The 19,845-nt window shown below is 39.2% G+C and overlaps 1 protein-coding gene across 4 annotated transcripts in view; it reads left to right on the forward strand.

The window, feature by feature from the left end:
• The window catches only part of SLC25A33 (solute carrier family 25 member 33), a 33,335-nt gene extending 16,692 nt beyond the window's left edge, over window positions 1-16,643 (forward strand). For 3 of the 4 annotated variants that reach the window (XM_023739383.1, XM_023739384.1, XM_023739382.1), the window contains 5 exons: window positions 6,733-6,810; window positions 9,049-9,149; window positions 11,162-11,228; window positions 14,086-14,366; window positions 15,795-16,643. In XM_023739383.1, the coding sequence (XP_023595151.1) occupies window positions 6,733-6,810; window positions 9,049-9,149; window positions 11,162-11,228; window positions 14,086-14,366; window positions 15,795-15,997 (730 nt within the window). In that variant the 3' untranslated portion in view covers window positions 15,998-16,643. The remainder of the gene's footprint in view (window positions 1-6,732; window positions 6,811-9,048; window positions 9,150-11,161; window positions 11,229-14,085; window positions 14,367-15,794) is intronic. The other variant, XM_004385138.2, reaches the window with a different exon arrangement.
• The last annotated feature ends 3,202 nt before the right edge of the window (window positions 16,644-19,845 follow it).

Genomic DNA, 19,845 nt, shown 5'->3' on the forward strand with positions numbered 1-19,845 from the left:
TTTTTCTTCCATCAGGGCTCCTATTCTTTAAACTGCTCAGGTACCTTATTTTTGTTTATTTCTGAAGTACCTTTTTAAATTAGTTTTTTTTTTTCCTTCTTCTTTACTAGTACCAAAGGTTTCTAGAGTTAGAATAACCAGTGATGGGTTAAAATATACGAATGCCAGTGGGTAGTTGAAAATTTCGATCTGAGAAGTGATATTAGTGGGCTTGTCTCCATCTTTTAAAAACTGACTTGTTCTGATGAAATATTTGTCTTGGACTTGTCTGTGACATGCATATTATGACCTAAAACTAGTGACAAGACTGTAATCCTTTTCTGCATTTCTTTCCTAAACAAAAGTTTACATGACTGTGGGAAAATTTGTCTAGTCCTTACCTGCTTTATTTTGAAGCTGAAGTGTACCATTTTTAGTAGGAACTTGATTGTTCCAGAAACATTTTGTAAACATCCAGCTAGGTTAGAAGTTCGGATTATGTAACAGAGACTTGACTTCTTGTCCACTGTTAATATGCGTAACTCTGAGGACAGTGTCTCTGCAGTTCTTAAAAGGCCAGAGTAACTTGAGGACACGAGTTCCCTGCTGCATTATGGATGAGAGGCTTTGAGCTTCCTGGAGCCAGAGATTCCCCTAATTGTATTTAAATGGCTCCTGGGCTGCACAGCGTACATTAATGTTGGCCACAGATATCTGAACTTTAAAAAAAAATTTGAATGTACTTGGCATTTGAAAATCTTTATTATATACTATAAGCTATAGGTCACTTCAAGATGTGATTTGAGAGAAGTTTTTAAAGTTCAGGGAGTTCAGCTTTTACTAACACAATACTAATTTGAGAAAGATAGTAAAGTAAGAGTATCTAAAATCTAAAATGGAAAACATTAAATTCTCATGCCTCTGTTAAGGGCCAAATGGCTTATTTTTGGACCACTGTGAAAATTCACCAAAACTCCCTGAATTTCATTTTGGCATGTTAATTAACTATGTTTATCCCAATCATGCTTTCCATGATTTTGTGGGCTAAAATAATGAGCTTGATATTTTTTATGGCCTATGGTAAGCTTTTTTTAAGGAATATTTTATTTTGAAATAAAATACAAGAATGGTACAAATAACTTGCTTATACCCTTTATCTGCATTCACCAGTCTTGAATATTTTGCCACATTTGTGTTTTCACTTGTGCTCTGTTGACGTGCTTATTTTTTCCTGAACCGTTTGTGAATAGATGACATGAATCATGCCCCTTTGCCCCTTAATACTTTGGGTTTATTTCCTTAGAACAGGGATGTTCTCTTAAAACCACAATGCAGTTTTCAAACTTAAGAAATTTAATATTGATATACTACTTTTTACTTTTTAAATCTACCAGCCTTATCAAATAGCTGTTGTAAGTGATTAATTTAGCACAAGAACTAAATTTTATTTTAAAACTTTGTTCTTGCCAATATATCTCCTGCTTTCTAGATTTTTTCCAGTGGTGTCTTTCCTTCTTGCTGTGTCTTATTTATTCTTCAGCAGTTTTATTAAGATGTTATTCATATATCATACAGTGTACCCATTTAAACTGTACAGTTCAATTGTTTTTAGTATATTTATAGAGCTGAGCAGCCACCACCACAGTCTAATTTAAAACATTTTCATCCTCCCTGAAAGAGACCCCTTACCCATTAACAGTCAGTCCCCATCCTCCCTCCCCGCCCCTGGCAGCCATTAATCTACTTTCTGCCTCATTAGATTTGTCTGTTCTGGACATTTTTTAATATAAATGTAATCATACAACATGTGGTCCTTGGTGACTGCCTTCTTTGACTTAGCATAATGTTTTCAAAGTTCATCTGTGTCATAGCATATATCAGAACTTCATTTCTCTTTATGCCAAATGTTATTCCATTGTATGTATATACAGGTAGTCCCCAGCTTATGAGGGAGTTCTACTCTGAAGACTCCGTCATGTGTCAAATACCTCTTTTTTTTAAGTTTTCATGTTATCAGTATCTTTATAAATCTGATCTTTATTTGTCTTTGGGGGTTGGAATGAGAATGATAACACCAGCAAATTACATGCTGCAACAAGGTGTGTAGTACATACTACTAATGATAAGATGTACAAAAATAAAAAAAACAGATGGTAGTAAGTGCAGTTTGTTGTAACTTGAATATATTGTAAGTTGGGGACTACCTGTACCACATTTTGCGTATCCATTTGTCAGTTGATAGACATTTGGATTGTTTCCATCTTATGGCTGTTGTGAATAGTGCTGCTATGAAAATTTATGTACAAATATTTGTGTGGATCTTTGTTTTCATTTTTCTTGGGTATATACCTGGGAATAGAATTATTGAAGGGGACTTGAAGCAGTTACTGATGAAGGTCAAAGACTGTAGCCTTCAGTATGGATTACACCTCAGCATAAATAAAACAAAAATCCTCACAGCTAGACCAATAAGCAACATCATGATAAATGGAGAAAAGATTGAAGTTGTCGAGGACTTCATTTTACTTGGATCCACAGTCATCACCCATGGAAGCAGCAGTCAGGAAGTCAAATGACATTGCACTGGGCAGATCTGCAAAAGACCTTTAAAGTGTTAAAAAGCAAAGATGTCACTTTAAGGACTAAGGTATGCCTGACCCAAGCCATGGTGTTTTCAGTCACCTCATATGCATGTGAAAACTGGACAGTGAATAAGGAAGATCAAAGAAGAATTGATGTCTTTGAATTGTGTTGTTGTTGAAGAACATTGAGCATACCATGGACTGCCAGAAGAACAAACAAGTCTGTCTTGGAAGAAGTACAGCCAGAATGCTTCTTAGAAGCAAGGATGGTGAGACTTTGTCTCACATACTTTGGACATGTTATCAGGAGGGACCAGTCCCTGGAGAAGGACATCATGTATGGTAAAGTAGAGGGTCAATGAAAAAGAGGAAGACCCTCAACAAGATGGATTGACACAGTGGCTGCAACAGTGGGCTCAAGCATAACAACTGTGAGGATGGCTCAGGACTGGGCAGTATATAGGGTCGCTATGAGTTGGAACCGACTCAACAGCACCTAACAACAACAACAACAGAATTGTTGGGTCATATGTGTTTAATTTGTTGAGGAACTGCCAAACTATTTTTCAAAGTGCTGGGCCATTTTACATTTCTATCATCCATGTATAAGGATTCTAATCTCCCCACATCCTTGACAACACTTGTTATTGTCTTTTTTATTATAGTCATCATAGTAGGTATTAAGTAGTATCTCATTATAGTTTGATTTACATTTCCCTAATCACTTAAATGTTGAACCTCTTTTTATGTGCTTATTGACCATTTGTTTATCTTCTTTGGAGAAATGTCTATTCAAATCCCATGCCCATTTTTTAATTAGGTTGTCTTTTTTCTTGTTGAGTTGTAAGAGTTCTTTACATGTTGTGGATATAAGTCCCTTATCAGATATGTGACTTGCAGATATTTCCTCCTGTTCTTGCATTGTATTTTTCCTTTCTTGGTGGTGTCCTTTGAAGCACAGACATTTTTAATTTTGATGAAGTCCAATATATCTTTTTTTAAATTTTGTCACTTGTGCTTTTGCTGTCATGTCTAAGAAATCATCCAAGGCCCTGATAATTTACTCCTATGTTTTCTTCTAAGAGTTTTATAGTTTTAGGTTTTACATTTAGATCTATGATCCATTTTGAGTTATTTTTGTATGTGAGGCACAGAAATGTGAGGATGAGGTAAGGTTCCAAATTCCTTCTTTTGTATGTAGATATCCACTTGTCCCAGCACCATTGGTTGAAAAGACCATTCTTTCCCCCATTGCATTGTCATGGTACCCTTGTTAATAATCAGTTGACCATAAATATGAGAGTTTATTTCTGGACACTAAATTCCATTCCATTGATCTGTATGCCTATCCTTATGTAAGTGCCACACTGTCTTGATTATTGTGGCTTTGTAGTAAGTTTTGAAATTAGGATGTGTAAGTGTTCCAACTAAATTCTTTTTCAAGGTTTGTTCAGGTTATTCTGGGTTCCTTGCATTTTCATGTTGAATTTTATGATCAACTTGTTAATTTCTGCAAAAAAAAAGGCAACTGAGATTTTGATAAAGATTGTGTTAAATCTGTAGATCAATTTGGGGAGTATTGGCATCGTAACAATATTAAGTCGTCTAGTCCACGAACATTGCTAGCATATAGAAGTACAACTGATTTTTGCGTATAGCTCTTATATCTTACAACCTTACTGAACTCATTTATTGGTTGTATTTTTTAGTGGGTTTCTTAGTATTTTCTACATGTGAGATCGTATTGTCTGTAGAGACAATTTTGCTTTTGAATCCAGATACCTTACATTTCTTCTTCTTGCCTAATTGCCAGCCTGCTACATTTTAGGAAAGCTTTTATAAGTACAAATATTCTTTATTTCAAGCGATTGAATATTTTGTAAATATCCAGAAATCAGAAAAGAAGCTAAGATTTAAAATTTGTGCATTCAAGGAGTCTAGAACATGAGAAGTTACAGTTATTGGACGAAGGAAAGAATGGGAAGCAAAACTATAAATGAACAAAACTTTCATAGCATCCAGCATGCCATGGACCAAAACAGCAGCTTAACCTCTTTTGCACCAAAAATTTCAACTTGGTTTTGGAAACTTTTTCTCTGTGGGAAAAGTGGAAGTTGGTAGAAACAGAATAGGCATGATCCATTTTACTGCTAGCTTTATAGGAACATCTTTTCCATAAAGTGAAAGAGAGCTTTTTATCTTAACCTTAGTGTCATAATGAAGGTCAGACAGAATTAGGCTATGATAATTTGTGAACTAGATCAACTTAGAATGCTGTCATAGCAGAGGTACTAGTTACCAAGTAGAGAAATTCCTCAGTATGAAAAGGAGAGTAAATCAGAGAAGACAGCAATTTAACAATGTAAATTCTATTGGATTCCATGAAAATTGAGCTGCTGAAAAGAGTAAACTAACTTGAATCACTGTATTGGAGTGGAAAAATGCCTCTAAAGAATGTTCTATACAATCCACTTAGGATTTATTTAGTCACTTTTAACCAAAAAACATTTAACATAAAAAAAAGGTAGTCACAGTAATAACTTTGGATTTGAGATGCTAGGCATCAACTTTAAATAACACTCATTTCAGTCCATGAAAATTATTAGAAGCATCTCGTATTTCTATTCCTGATATCCCTGCCTAGGTCTCTGCTATAATAGGTAAAGATCTAGAAGATAGGAGAGTTGTAAATCAGGAATAAATTCAAAAGAAATACCGTCCAGAGAAATCTCTGAACCTGTTTCTCGGTGAACTCTGTTATAACGAGGTTACTGTTCCTTGTATAGGACCCTTTGTAAGATGCTCATGCTTCCTTAATAGGATTTTGTTGTGTGATACAAACCCTAAAAATGGCGCTTCTGTGCAAGCAATGGAAATGACTTCTTGAAAACATGTGTAACTGATGCTTTTGAAGCACATTTTTTCACTGTATTAATGAAAGCAATATTGTACAGCCTCCTCTGATTCTGTATTGTAATAGGTAAAACCTGCGAAAGCTGGAACCTGTTTAAGGTAAAAACCCATCAAAGAAGGAAAACTCAAAATATTTTCTAATAATAGCAAGCAATAGAAACGTAGGAAGAGTGCACCCTGTCTAAGGTGGAAAACTTGCGAGACCCGGGAAAACAAGGCAGTCCTGTCAAGTTCCAGCCCTCACAGATTTCAGTGTATTACAAACAGACAAGAGTCTGGGGTCTTGTGTACATTTTATTCTATTAAGGAGCTAGTGTGAAGGTTGACTCTTCAGTTTCCATAGGCTTTGCCTAAGGGTTTTTTTTTGTTTTGTTTTTTATTGTGCTTTCCATGAAAGTTTACAGAGTAAATTAGTTTCTCATTCAGCAATTTATACACAGGTTGTTTTGTGACATTGGCTACGACCCCCACAATGTGTCAACACTCTCTCCCTCCCCACCCCTATTTCCCCGTTTCCATCTGTCCTTTTTTCCTGTCCCTTCCTGCCCTCTTGTCATTGCTGTATGGGCAGGTGTTGCCCGTTTGGTTTCATACACATGATTGAACTAAGAAGCATGTTCCTCATTTGTGTTATTGTTTGTTTTATAGGCCTGAGTAATCTTTGGCTGAAGGGTGAACTTTGGGAGTGGCTTCAGTTCTGAGTTAAAAGGGTGTCCAGGGGCCATAGCCGTGGGGGTTCCTCCAGTCTCTGTCAAACCACTCTGTTTTTTTTTTTTTTTTCAAATTTGAATTTTACTTTATATTTTTCTCCTGCTCTGTCCAGGACCCTCTGTTGTGATCCCTGTCAGAGCTGCCAGTGGTAGCCAGGCACCATCTAGTTGTTCTGGGCTCAGGCTGGTGAAGGCTGTTGTACTTGTGGTCCATTAGTCCTTTGGGCTAATATTTCCCTTGTATCTTTGGTTTTCTTCATTCTCCTTTGCTGTGAATGGGATGGGACCAACAGATATATCTTAGATGGCTGCTTGCGAGCTTTTAAGACCCCAGATGTTACTTACCAAAGTAGGATGTGGAACATTTTCTTTATGAACTTTGTTATGCCGGTTGACCTAGGTGACTCCTGCAACCATCGTCCCCAGCCCTCAACCCCAGTAACTCAGTCCCTCAGGGTGTTTGGATGTGTCTAAGAAGCTTCTGTGACTTTGCCTTGGTCAAGTTGTGCCTAAGGAGTTTCAAAGATACATCTCTTCTTATTATTCAGGTCAATCTTGGAGAAGGAGGGACCAAAGTCACTTTTTAGAGGCTTGGGTCCAAATTTGGTTGGAGTTGCACCATCAAGGTAAGCATTACATTTCTCAGCTAGTTTATATACTGTATAATGCTGAGTCCTTTCTTATTGAGGGTGATAGCTGCTGAACGATCAGTTTCTTTTTTTGAGTTGGATTTGCTTAAATACATCCAACATGTAGAAATAGTCAACAGTGTCTCTGTGTGTGTGTTGTGTGTGTGTGTGTTGTGTGTATGTGTGAGAAAGAGATTCTGGTTATTTTATTCTTAAATATAAAAATTAACCTGCTATCATCAGTTGTAATCTAAACTTTGCTACTCAAAGTGTGGTATGGTTATTATCTGGGAGCTTGTTAGAAATGCATGATCTCAGGCCACATCCCAGACCAACATAGGAATCTGCATTTTAGCAGGCTCTCCTCTGATTCATATGCACATTGAAGCCTTTATCTGGAGGAATTTTAAAAGCTTCTAGGCTTTACCTTATATAAAACATTCTCATTTTTGTAACAAGACTTAATTCTCTTCAAAGCTTGGTAGAATATATGGAACTGTACTGTCTAACACCGTAGCCACTGGCCACATGAGACTATATAAATTTAAATTAATTAAAATTAAAAATTCAGTTTCTGAGTCTCACTAGCTACATTTCAATTACTTATTATCCTACTGGCTACTGTATCAAATAGCATAGATGCAGAACATTTCCATCTTCGCAGAGTTCTACTGACAGTGTTGCTATAAAGGATAAATGTGTATAGATATAAAAGTGAGCATGTGAGTGAGAGAGAGACACTGTGTGTGTGTATCTAGAATATCTCTGGAAAGATAGATTAGAAACTGGTACTAGAGATTGCCTCCTGAGAGAAGAGCTGCTGGGGGGTGGCTGGGTGGCAGGAGTGGGATATATATACACACATATATACATATATATCCACCTGTGTTCATACTCCATATAATAGTCAAGTAGACTTTAAAGGGAATTAAGCCTTATAAAAAAAACGAGAATGTTGTTTTATATAAAATGAAGACTAAAGCTTCTAGAATTCCTCCAGATCAGTGCCTCAGTGTGTACACAAATCACTTGGGGGTGTTGTAAAAATGCAGGTTGTTATTAAACCCTTTTATTCCTTTAGAATTTTGTAGCATCTGTGCACAGTCTATTTTAAAAGTAGAAAATATTAGTCTGATAGATAATATGGGGTATAACATTATTAGAAGATGGTAAACATATTGCATATATGTGGTAAATAAAGAAACTAAGTGCCTTACCCACATGTGGGCAGTGCTAATATGGTAATACTGGCTGCCTTATGTAGGTAGATTCCTGACTACTTCACTCATTTAGAACAGATGGGACCTAGAAAAAAAAGGAAGAAGATTTTAGAACACAACAATAATAAGTAGTTAAATCCTAAGTTGAAACATATAGTTTATGCTTGATCCATTGGCCAGCATAGAAAATCCCAACCAGCCCCTACTCCCCAGCCCCAACAGGAGGGAAGACAAAGGGGAAAAACAGACAAACAGGGAGAAGAGAAGATGGGGGGGGTGTTGAGGGATGGGGGTGGTGAAGTCCAACCCCCACCTGTAGTGGTCAACCTCTGGGGGGTTGGGGAGCATATAGCATATTCAGTGGAGGGGCAAACCAAAAACAAAAACCAAACCCATTGCTGTCGAGTAAATTTTGACTCATAGCAACCCTATAAGGCAGAGTAGAACTGCCCCATAGGGTTTCCTAGGCTGTAATCTTTACAGAAGCAGACTGCCACATCTTTCTCCGGTGGAGTGACTGGTGTTATGAAAGCATTGTATGATGGCTATTCCTATGTGATACTGAGACATCAAAAAAAGTTCAAATTATATTTGACATACTCAATTTTGGTGGAAGGCAGGACAAGTATGGTGTATTTTAAAAAATGTTACAAATTGTAAAAGTAGGATGCGTTGGCACCTAAAGGGTTAACTTTTACCAAGAGAGTTAATCCAGAATGAAGAATGTAAAAGGATTTGTGTATGTGTTTTAACATCTCATTTTCCCCAATTATTTTGGACACCTTTGTAATCACTAAATAATTTCTGGAGTGGCAAGAACTTCCTGAAAGTGTGTATAGCAGGTTTTGGTTTTAGCAGAGATAGTAGGAGATGATTTTGGTTACATATCAACTTCTTCCCCATATTAATTTCCTGCATTTTTCAGATGTTGCAAAGGAATGTGTGTGTATGTATACATATATGTGTATCATAACAATTCCTTTACAGTGCTCTCTCTCTCTCTTTGTTCTAACAGGGCTGTGTACTTTGCATGTTACTCCAAAGCCAAAGAGCAATTTAATGGCATTTTTGTGCCTGATAGCAATATCGTGCATGTATTCTCAGCTGGCTCTGCAGGTATGTTATCCTAGTGAGTGGAGCTAAGAGTTTCTCACTTTCCTTAAAGCATGTGTTGTGCCAAACAGCTTTTTCCAGGAGTTAGGAATGAGCTCCCTGCTTCTTTTGCACCTAAAATTGTTTTTTTAAAGCTTATATTAGACTTGATAGAATATGAGTGTTTGAGTGCAGTTTGTAACTTGGTTCCAGTTTCTTTGACCACTAAAGCTTTTTATTCTCCCTAAAAATTTACACGTTCTTATGTATGCTGCTTGTTAGTGTTATGTTTCTTTTAAAGGACTATTAATATTTTTTATTCTATTTCCCCGTTAAGTTATTTGCTAAAGTCAGAGCTGCTTTCTTCATAACTCCCCATGGTGTCCAGCTCATCCTGCCCACAATTGGCACTTCTGTCCTCAACATGTTGTTAGATTACATAATGAGGATTTATTCAGGGCTTTTAGTTGAACTCTTTTAGTAGGGCCAGCAGCAGATAGGTAGCTTCTATTCACTTTTGACGAAGTCGTTTCACTAAGATGTTTTTCTCCAGGAAGTTCTTGGCAAAAAATATGTTGAATTTGTAGATTTCTAAGGTGAAAGCTATATATACCTTCTTATATATACTTTTGTGTTTATTTAAATAGAGAAGTATTTTAGAGAACTTAAATTGGCATTTTATGAAAAATCTAGGCCTTCTGCCAGTCTGTAAGGTGTGCTAGTCTGTTTTGTCTGCCTTTGTTATTCCAAACGAAGGCACTAGCAACCCATCTGAGTATTTATAGATAATAATGTCTGACCCTGAGTAGAAAAGAAGTAAAGCTGCTTCACACAAGATAGGCGTTTCTACTTAATATGGAGGAAATACGGAGCTTCAAAACAGGTCAATCTTCATTTATACTTCACTTAATAGGCCAGTAGAAACCCTGGTGACATAGTGGTTAAGAGTTACAGCTGCTGACCAAAATGTTGGCAGTTCGAATCCATCAGGCGCCCCTTAGAAACCCTATGGGGCAGTTCTCCTCCATCCTATAGGGTTGCTATGAGTTGGAATCAACTCAACGGCAACAGGATTTTTTTTTTAATAGGCCGGTAGTGAGTTAGCCAGGGCTAAAAAATGTTAATCAGGTTTGTAACTTCTGCAGAAATAACTTAGAAGAACCCTTAGTAAATAGAACAGACCTGGAGGGAGTTTTTAAACCTCTGTCTTCCTAGTGGAGCCCTGGTGGTGCAGTGGTTAAGAGCTCGGCTGCTAACCAAAAGGCCAGCAGTTCGAATCCACCAGCCCCTGCTTGGAAACCTTAGGAGGCAGTTCTACTCTGTCCCATAGGGTCGCTATGAGTCGGAATAGACTCGACGGCAACGGTTTTGGGTTGATTTTTTTTTTTTTTTTTAATCTTCCTAATATCAATCTACTTACTCAGGACTGTGGAGGGTGCGATATTGGGGAAGAGTCAGACCAGTACCACAGCATTCCTACTTCTTGGTTGGTTTGGAATGATTAGCAGTGTTAAGATGGAGAAGGCTTACTTTAACAACAACCACCACAAAAGAATGGTGCCTACAAGCAGAACAGTCTTAAAACTTCAGTTTTCTACAATGATTAGTCAGGTATTATAGTTTGAGTCTGGATTCAGGGAAATGGAGATTTAGCTCCTTCTCCAAGTTAGATATAAGGTAACCTTTTACATTAGATCAGCAACTTTTTTAAACACATTATTTCTGGACCTGAAGTTTATAAATTGAGTGTTAGCATAGTTTCATAGTTACCACAGAAGCCACATGAACAGAAATACCAACAGCACCACCTAGAGGTTGAAAAGACGAGACAGGGCTCTAGAAAGTTGAAAGGAGACATCTTTTAGGCCCAACATACCCCAGTAAGTGTTACATTTTAGGAAGTATATAGCTTCCACTTACAGTATAGATTGTAACTGCTTCCTACTATCCATTTTTATTGTTAAGCCATTGAAATCCTAATTTCAGCGTTTACTGTGTAGTTAGACAGTGATGACTTTTTCTGTTTTTTTTTCCAGCTTTTGTCACAAATTCCTTAATGAATCCTATATGGATGGTTAAAACCCGGATGCAGCTAGAACGGAGGTAAGCTATTAGTTGTTCCTATGCCCACTTTCCTTGATATAGGAAGAATTCTTGGGGATTTTGTCTTCCCCTGATTCCAGCTTTGGAGTGAGGCATGCACAGTCCTCAGCCATTCCTGTCTTTGTTTTTTCTGAATATCAGCATATGTAGAAACTCCTTTTGTTTTGAGATTTGTGCTGCCAACCATGGTGGGTAAACAAGAGCCAGCTGATTCTGCCTAGGAATGACCATGCTCTGGGCATTTTAGAACTTGGTTCTAGTGAGCTCTGCTAGCATGTCCCCCAACAATAAATATTTGTTGCATGTTTCCTGTGTACTAGTCACTAGGGAAACAGCAGGAAAGAAGACATAGCCCTTGTCTTCCAGGAGCTACAGCTCAGTGGGGGCTACAGAAAGTAAAGAGAATGATTATAGCCTGGTGTAATAAGGGACCTGAGGTGCTACAGGACCATGGAGGGTCACTTAATACAGTCCAGGCAGGGTGGAGAGAGGGAGGAGGTTAGGGAAGCCTCCTAAGGCCACGACATCCACACTGCCATCTTAAGAATAGCCAGGGTGCTGTCAGTGAGTTGTATACCTGTAAAAAGTTGAATTGGCAAAAGTTGTGTGATGTATTTACAACAACAACAACAAAAAGCTGCTGAAGCTGCTTATGTACAACCAGACACCTCATGGGATTTGGTTCCTTGGTTCGGAGGTGGTCATGATTTCATGCGACATCCCAGTTAATTGGCCTACTAACATGTTTGTTGCATAGTGCCTTGGGTCTTAAAAGCTTTGCAGGCAGCCATCCAAAGTACAACAATTGATCTCTATTTGCCTGGAACAACAGAGGAAGGAGAGTCAGGAATAGGAGGAGGAAATGGAATGTGTAGCTAATTGCCTCCATAAACAACTTCTTCCTTTGCCATGAGACCAGAAGAACTGGATGGTGCTTGGCTACCATTACTGAATATTTTGATCAAAGATTCTATAGAAGAATCCTGATCAAAAGAAGTGGGGTGAAATGTAGAATAGAATTTCAAATTCTCATGGAATCTGGATTTCTGGAGTCATGGAGGCGGGATGAACCCCTGAAACTAGTGCCCTGAGATAATCTTTAAACCTTAAACCAAAAATATCCCCTGAAGTCTTAAAATCAAACAGTAGTTTAGTTTAACTAGTAAAGAATGTCTGCCTTGAGCAGATAGATACGATCTATCTATATGGGATCAGATTGACAGCAGCAACTCAGAAGATTAGATAGGAAACCTAGGGGGCAGTGAGTTTATGGTAATGGGGGAGGAACAACTCTGAAAAGCAGGATAAGAATGGTCACACAACTTGAAGAATGTATAATGTCATTGAATTGTACATGTAGAAATTGTTGAACTGGTGTACTGTGTATATTCTCAACAACAAAAATAAAATAAATTATTAAAAAAACTTACTTTAAAATAAAAGGTATGCCCAACAGGAAAAGTTTAAAAAAATAATAATAGCCAGAGTGGTGGCTAGGGGCTGGGGGTGGCAGTGAAGAGTGGTTCAGGCAGAGAGAACTGTATGCAGAAAATCACAAGGCAAGATAGCATGGTTAATTCTGGGGAACTGGAAGAAGGGTAGTGTGGTTGGAGTGCACCGCGTGCATGAGTTTGCACTGGAGAAGGAGGGGATTATAGAAAGAGAAGGCTGGAAAAATGAGTGGGGATCAGATTCTTAAATGCCCTGGGAATCAGTTTGGAGTTTAGACTTGGGCTTTATTTTGAAGGCAGTGGAAAGCCGTTAGAACAGCTGTTGTCATTGGAGGGGTGTGATTTTACACCCAAGGAATATCTGGCAACGTCTGGAGACAATTTTGGATATCACAACTTGGGTGGGGTGCTGCTGGCATCTAGTGGAGTGAGGCCAGAGATACTGCTGGACAGCATGCACAGGACAGCCCCCACAACAGAGAATTATCCGACCCTAAATGTCACCAGTGCCGAGGCTGAAAAACGGCATTGGAGGATTTTAAGCAGGGGAGTGGTCTTGTTGGATCTGTGTTAGAAAAGTCACTTCAGCTCAGGTGTGGGGAATGGCCTTTGGAGAGACAATCAGGGAGGCAGGGAGACTCATTGAGGATTGTTTGGCATGTGACCAGTGCAAACATGATGACGTCCCCTGGAGTCACTCATCTGTCTGGCAGCAGGCAGTTACAAATACTACTTTAAGTCATTGGGTAGGAACACCTAGTTTTAAGTTTTTATAATCTATTCAATATTTATAATTTTATACAAAATTAAGAAATAATCTCAAAATATACAGTTTTATACTAGAGAACTTAGAAAGCGTGCCAGTACACTCACCATTCTGTCAGAGTTTAGGTGACTATCCCTTCAGTATTTTCCTAAAGTATATTTGTATCATAGTTGTGATTATTCTTTACTTATAATTTTGTCCTGCTTTTCCACTTAGAGCATTTCCCTATATCTTACTGGCTTCATAACCATTTAAATCTAGTATATGCACAGAAGTTTACTTATTACTCCGATTTGTAGACATTTGGACTATTTTGATTATATTTGAGTGTATCACAGTGCTTAACATGTTATCAAAATTAGGTCAAAGTCTACGAACATTTTCTGTGACTCTTGGTACAGATACATGTAACATCCTGTGGGCCTGCCAGATGTCCCAGCTAATGGACCTAGCCTCCCTCTCAACCCTGAAGCCTGGCCTCCCAGTGAGCCAAGGGTCAGTGTGACCGCAGTGTCAGGAGGACACAGGTCACCTGCTGTAGAACTTGTCTTTATTTTTAAACGTCACCTGGTGTGATGGGTGCAGTCATCAGCTCGCTGGTGCGTGTTCTAACAAGTCTGTCACTTACCTTCTCGTGCAGAGTGAGAGGCTCCAAGCAGATGAATACACTGCAGTGCGCTCGCTATGTTTACCAGACAGAAGGCATTCGTGGTTTCTATAGAGGATTAACGGCCTCATATGCTGGAATCTCAGAAACTATCATCTGTTTCGCTATTTATGAAAATTTAAAGAAGTATCTGAAAGAAGCTCCGTTAGCCTCTTCTACAAACGGGACTGAGAAAAATTCCACAAATTTTTTTGGACTTATGGCAGCTGCTGCTATTTCTAAGGGGTGTGCCTCCTGTATTGCTTATCCACACGGTACGTTACACTTTTTCTTCCTGAGCAGTCAAACAGCTGTCAGGTCTGTGTCAGTTGTCGGTGTCTCTAAACTTCTGTGGCACAGGTTGGAATGCAGATGCCTGTAGGTAGGATCAGTGGGTACAGGTTTCACTTGTTCCCATTGTAAATGCATGTATATCCGTAACGTGAGTGCTGGGAACTTGACACGGCTCCAACGATTGTGGCCAAAGCTGTTGCCGCACGTGAGTGTGGGCCCTGTGTTGCTGATCTCCTGATGCTTTGAAAGACGCCAAAAACCTGGATTTTGTCAGTAAAATTCCTTGATTTTAAGTGATATGGGAGCCAAACTTAAAAAAAAAAAAAACTCTGAGCTTCCACTCTGAATGGGCTGCTGAGGAAGGCTACTTTGGATAAATTTATTTTTTAAGGAGTTACAGAACTGATGTCCTGTTGGCCTACTTAAAAAAACAAAAAATAGAGCTTAGTTTATTGTGTCATGAAAAATGGGTTTTGCTTTCAAAAGCCTATGCACTGTTGGCTATGACAAATGTGTACAGTCAGTTAGCTGACAGGCATTGAATCCCCATTATGTGCATTGACACTGAGCTGGGCCCCACAGGGCTTAGGGAGTCGAGGTCGGCGAGGCTCCTTATGGCAGGGAGACAGGTGCACGCAGCCACTGAGGCCTGCACAACACGCAGGAGGTGGTGAGCTCTGTGCTGTGGGTGCCTGGATGAGGGAGAGCCAGGTCTGTGAAGGCTTTGAAACAGGTGGCTTTGAAGCTGGGGCGAGTGGAGCCAGATTCTAGTAGAAGAAAGATTGGGAATACATGAAAAGAATGTCTTATTGAAGATACTTACAAATTACACCTTCAGTGAAATTATGGTATTTGCTTAATTGGGAATGTTGTTAATAAGTACTGTCAGGTCACTCTCAACTCATAGCAACCCCATGTGACAGATGAACTTCCCCATAGGGTTTTTTAAGCTGTAATCTTTAAGGGAGCAGGTTGCCAAGTCTATCTCCTGTGGAGCTGGTGGGTGGGTTCGAACCTCTGATCTTTTGATTAACAGCCGAGAGCTTAACCCTTGCTCTACCAAGTCTCCTTAATTGAAAGTAGAAAACGATAAACTATCTCAAATTAAGTGTCCTTCAAACTAAGCTTTTTTTAATCCCTTAAAAGTTACTTTGTACTTATATGTATATGTAAATGTCCATAACTGACTGATTCCCAGAGTCAGAAAATGTTCCAGAAAGAACTTACCTTTGCATTATATCTCTGTGTATGTGACTGTCCTGTCCAAGTAGAGCTGAGATGGCAAGTGAACATAGCTGTGCATTGACAGACTTTGTGACCAGGCTATATGTTAGCTGATTTTGACTTTTCTTGTGTTGCCTGGAAATAAAGTTTATTTGTAGTGTAACTAGTGTATTTCTCTCTTGCAGAAGTCATAAGGACACGGCTTCGTGAGGAGGGCACCAAGTACAAGTCTTTCATCCAGACTGCACGCCTGGTATTTCGGGAAGAAGGTTACCTTGCCTTCTATAGAGGACTCTTTGCCCAGCTCATCAGGCAGATACCAAATACTGCCATTGTGCTGTCTACCTATGAGTTAATTGTGTACCTGTTAGAAGACCATGCTCAGTAACAGGCCAGAAAATTGTGCTCTAGAAGAATAAAACTGAGAAATTCTAGAGAATTTTTTTTTCCATTGATGTTTAGAATGTTTGAGACTGAAACAGGAAAGGCCATAAAAGAACTGGCTCGTACCATCTGTTGGACATTCCTTTTGGATTCATACTTTCTGGAAGGTTCTAATTCATTAAGAGTTAATTATAACTTTTTTTTTTTAACTTAAGAGGATTCAGGATTAAGCAGCAACTAAATTAAATCATGCTATTTAAGTATAAATTTGGTTTTTGTCCTCTTTTATGATCACTGTAGTGTAAAATATAGCTAAGGACTTCAGTATTTCAGGCGACATGTAGAGATGCAGAGAAAAACTCTAAAGTCTGACTTGTTTTCTAATCTGACTTTAAGACCTCTCACCACTGGACAAGTAAGAAGTGTCACACCTTGGTGGTACTGTGTGGACCAGGACAGACTCCCAAGCTATTTTTCTCCTTTGTACATTTCAGATTCCTCATATCCATTATAACCTAAGCTTTCAGGCTGCTGACATTAACAAGTAAGTACAGTTCTCTGGCACTATGTATTTTAAACTAAACATTTTCCTGAAGTTGTCCTCTTATCCCCTGTTTGAACCAAAGGAGAAGTTTTAAAGAATAGTTTATCAATTGCCTTAGCTTCTGATATATTTCCAGAAGCTAAGCCTAGGTAAGCCCTGGGAACTTCTAAGTGTGTTATAGCACAGCCTCCAAGTCAGCTGTGAATGTGGACTGACTTATAATAGTCCATCCAAAGTCTTCCTTTACCCCTGTTCTTGGATCTCTGCTACTGGAAAAAAGGAGCTCAACACAGGATGGATCACCCACCCCTGCTAGTTCACTTTCATTCTGACAGGAGGCGCTTGGTGGTGTTTAAATACCCTAATTCAAAGTAAAAATAAATCCCAGAAGTGAGAAATTACCAGAATTTTATCCCTTTGTTTTAATGGATATTTAATGAGGAAAACAAAAGAATAATAAGACAGAAGGCAGATGAAATCAGTAATCTTTCATTGGTTCTTTCACTGGAATTTGAATGTAGTGTACATTAAGGTTATTTTTCAATCTGAACGTATAGAAGATACTTGATTCTAATACCCGATGTAGTTTCAGATTCAACTGCAGATACTCTAATTAGGGATGAGAGGAGGATATTTTCAAATTGTATTAGAGTTTTAATTTTTTTCACCTTTATAGTCATAAAGGAGGTTAATTGATGTTTCTGAGCCTTCTAGCATAAGTGGCTTCAGCAACTATATAGAAGTCAAAATGAAGGCTTTAGTCAAGCTTCAGTGCTTCTAAAGTGCATGATAGTAAAGTGATTTCCATTCCAAAAGCTCGATTTTAACTCTTTGATAGTGGCAAGTAGCAACATCCTCCTATTATTCAGATTAAAACCTGAATTTTTTCTCAAGTTTTTATCTAATATGAAGGTTAAAAATTAGGTGTGATGCAAATGGTTAAGCACTCAACTACTAGCCTAAAGGATGGAGGTTCCAACCCACTCGTAGGCTCCTCAGAAGACAGACCTGGCAATCTGCTTCCGAAAGGTTATAGCCTTGAAAACCCTATGGAGTAGTTCTACTCTGCACACATAGGGTCACCATGAGTTGGAATCCACTCGACCACAACTAACAATAACAACTATTGATGTACTTACGGGGTGTGAAGATTATTTAGAAATAATTTTCATTTATACATTCTTGAATTAACAATTTGATGTTGATCTAGTATAATTTAGGTCTCTGCTTGCTTCTCCTGCACAGGGCATTAAAATTAAATTTCAGCACCAAAGTGGGAAGAGAACAAGCAGAAAGAAAGTAATGCTCGCTCTATTAAGGAGCTTGTTGGATTTTAAAATGGGGAATACTGTTTGAGCTGTTGATGGAGAAATCCCATTGTTTCTCTCTTCTCCACAAACTTAGTCATTGGGATTTCATTATTTTTAAAGTCATATAAGGCTTTAAAAAACCTCATTGCATATCCAGTGTGTGCCAAGCACTTGCAAGTTCTTAAATTTTTTCTCCTTTAAATTCTGACAACTTTGTAAGGCAGGTATTGTTGCCACCCACATTTTACAAATAAGAGAAGCTAGGGGCTGGGGGACTTACATGATTTGCTGGAGGTCATGCAGGTGATAAGTGGTAAGCTGGCCCACAGGAGACTTATGCTACCTGTGGAAAAAATTCGTCAGAGGCAGAGGCGCATTTGAGCCTGTGGAGTGGTCTGCCATTTTACTGAAGGATTGGAACTCCCTAATCAAGGTGAGCATGAACTAATGCATGTGACAATTGCATGTGTGCTTTGTCCACAGAGATCAGTCCTTTCTCTGAGTAGGACATTGTGCAGACACCGAATCTTTCTTGGAAAGAGAATGATAACAGTGCCACACGTCTGAGGGAAGTGACACTGTTTATTCATATATGTGCTGGTGGCTGGTGAAAGGAGGGCAGATGAAAAGCCTTTGTTCTGATATCCACTTCCAAGGTGGGTGTCCAGCCCTGGCTCTAACCCCCCCTAGGTTTCATGCTCCCTCCCTCTGGTCCCTCCTTCACCCAGCCTAGTGAATGCATGTGACTAGGGTGTTGGACAGAACAATGGGGGCACCAGGAAACGTATCATTTGCCCCCAAATCTAAAATCCATCACTATCCACAATGAACATTAATGTTGACCTCAAAACACTGGAAAAGTTGTAGGAACATTGAAACATGTATTGTGTCATTAAATACAAATATTTCCTACCATTAGCTTTTTATTTTTTTAATTACAAAAGCTATTTAGCTCAAATCAACAATACTGACACCCTTGCATAAAGTTAATCTCCCCTTCCTATCTTCCCCCTCTCCACCCCGCTCCTGCCCCAAGTAACCAGTGTTAGCAGTTAGATGTTAACCATTCTCTCGTTAGATGCTCTCAAGTAGGTTCCGACTCATAGCGACCCAGTGTACAACAGAACAAAAGCTACCTGGTTGAGCCATCTTCACAATCCTTAGGCTTGAGCCCATTGTTGCAGCTACTGTGTCAATGCATCTCGTTGAGGTCTTTCTCTTTTCGCTGACCCTCTATCAAGCATGATGTCCTTCTCCAGGGACTGGTCCCTCCTGATAACATGTCCAAAGTATGTGAGACAAAGTTTTGCCATCGTTGTTTCTAAGTAGCATTCTGGCTGTACTTCCCAGACAGATTTCGTTCATTTTTGCGGCAGTACACGATATATTTAAAATTCCTTGCCAAAGAGGCATCAATTCGTCTTCGGTCTTCCTTATTCATTGTCCATTCTCTACTTCCTACAAACATAAATGTATTATAGGGGTTATTTTTTCAAACTTTGGCTATTACAAAAATTAATCTACATGTTGCTTTTTTAAAGCAGTGTATCATTTCTCCAGGCCAACACCTATAGCTCTGACATTCTAATACTGCATTACAATTCGTTGAACTTCGCCCCTATCGATGTACATTAATATTTCAATAAACTAATTTTTTAACCCCTGGGGTGGTGGCTTCAGTGGAAGTTCCTTAAGGAGCTTCAAGGATCAACAAAACTCAGCACTGAGCGCATAGGCCGCGTTTGGCTAGGCTTTGGGAAGACAAATAGCAGGAGAAAAAGACTGATGACAACGCATTCGAATATGCCCGACTTGCTCCCCTCCTAATTGCAGAAGGTGGGCGCACTTTGTGCCGAGGGGCCGTGAGAACGAACACTGCCGCAGTCAGAGCTCCGACCGCGGGCGGAGAGGTCGCGCCAAGGCGGCCTCCCACCTCCGGCCGCACGGGGGCGCTTCGGAGCAGACACCGCGGCTTCCGCCGGCGCCCCGCCCGCCCGG

This window comes from Trichechus manatus, unplaced genomic scaffold, assembly GCF_000243295.1.
Source record: "Trichechus manatus latirostris isolate Lorelei unplaced genomic scaffold, TriManLat1.0 scaffold00133, whole genome shotgun sequence".
NCBI classification, from domain to species: Eukaryota; Metazoa; Chordata; class Mammalia; order Sirenia; family Trichechidae; genus Trichechus; species Trichechus manatus.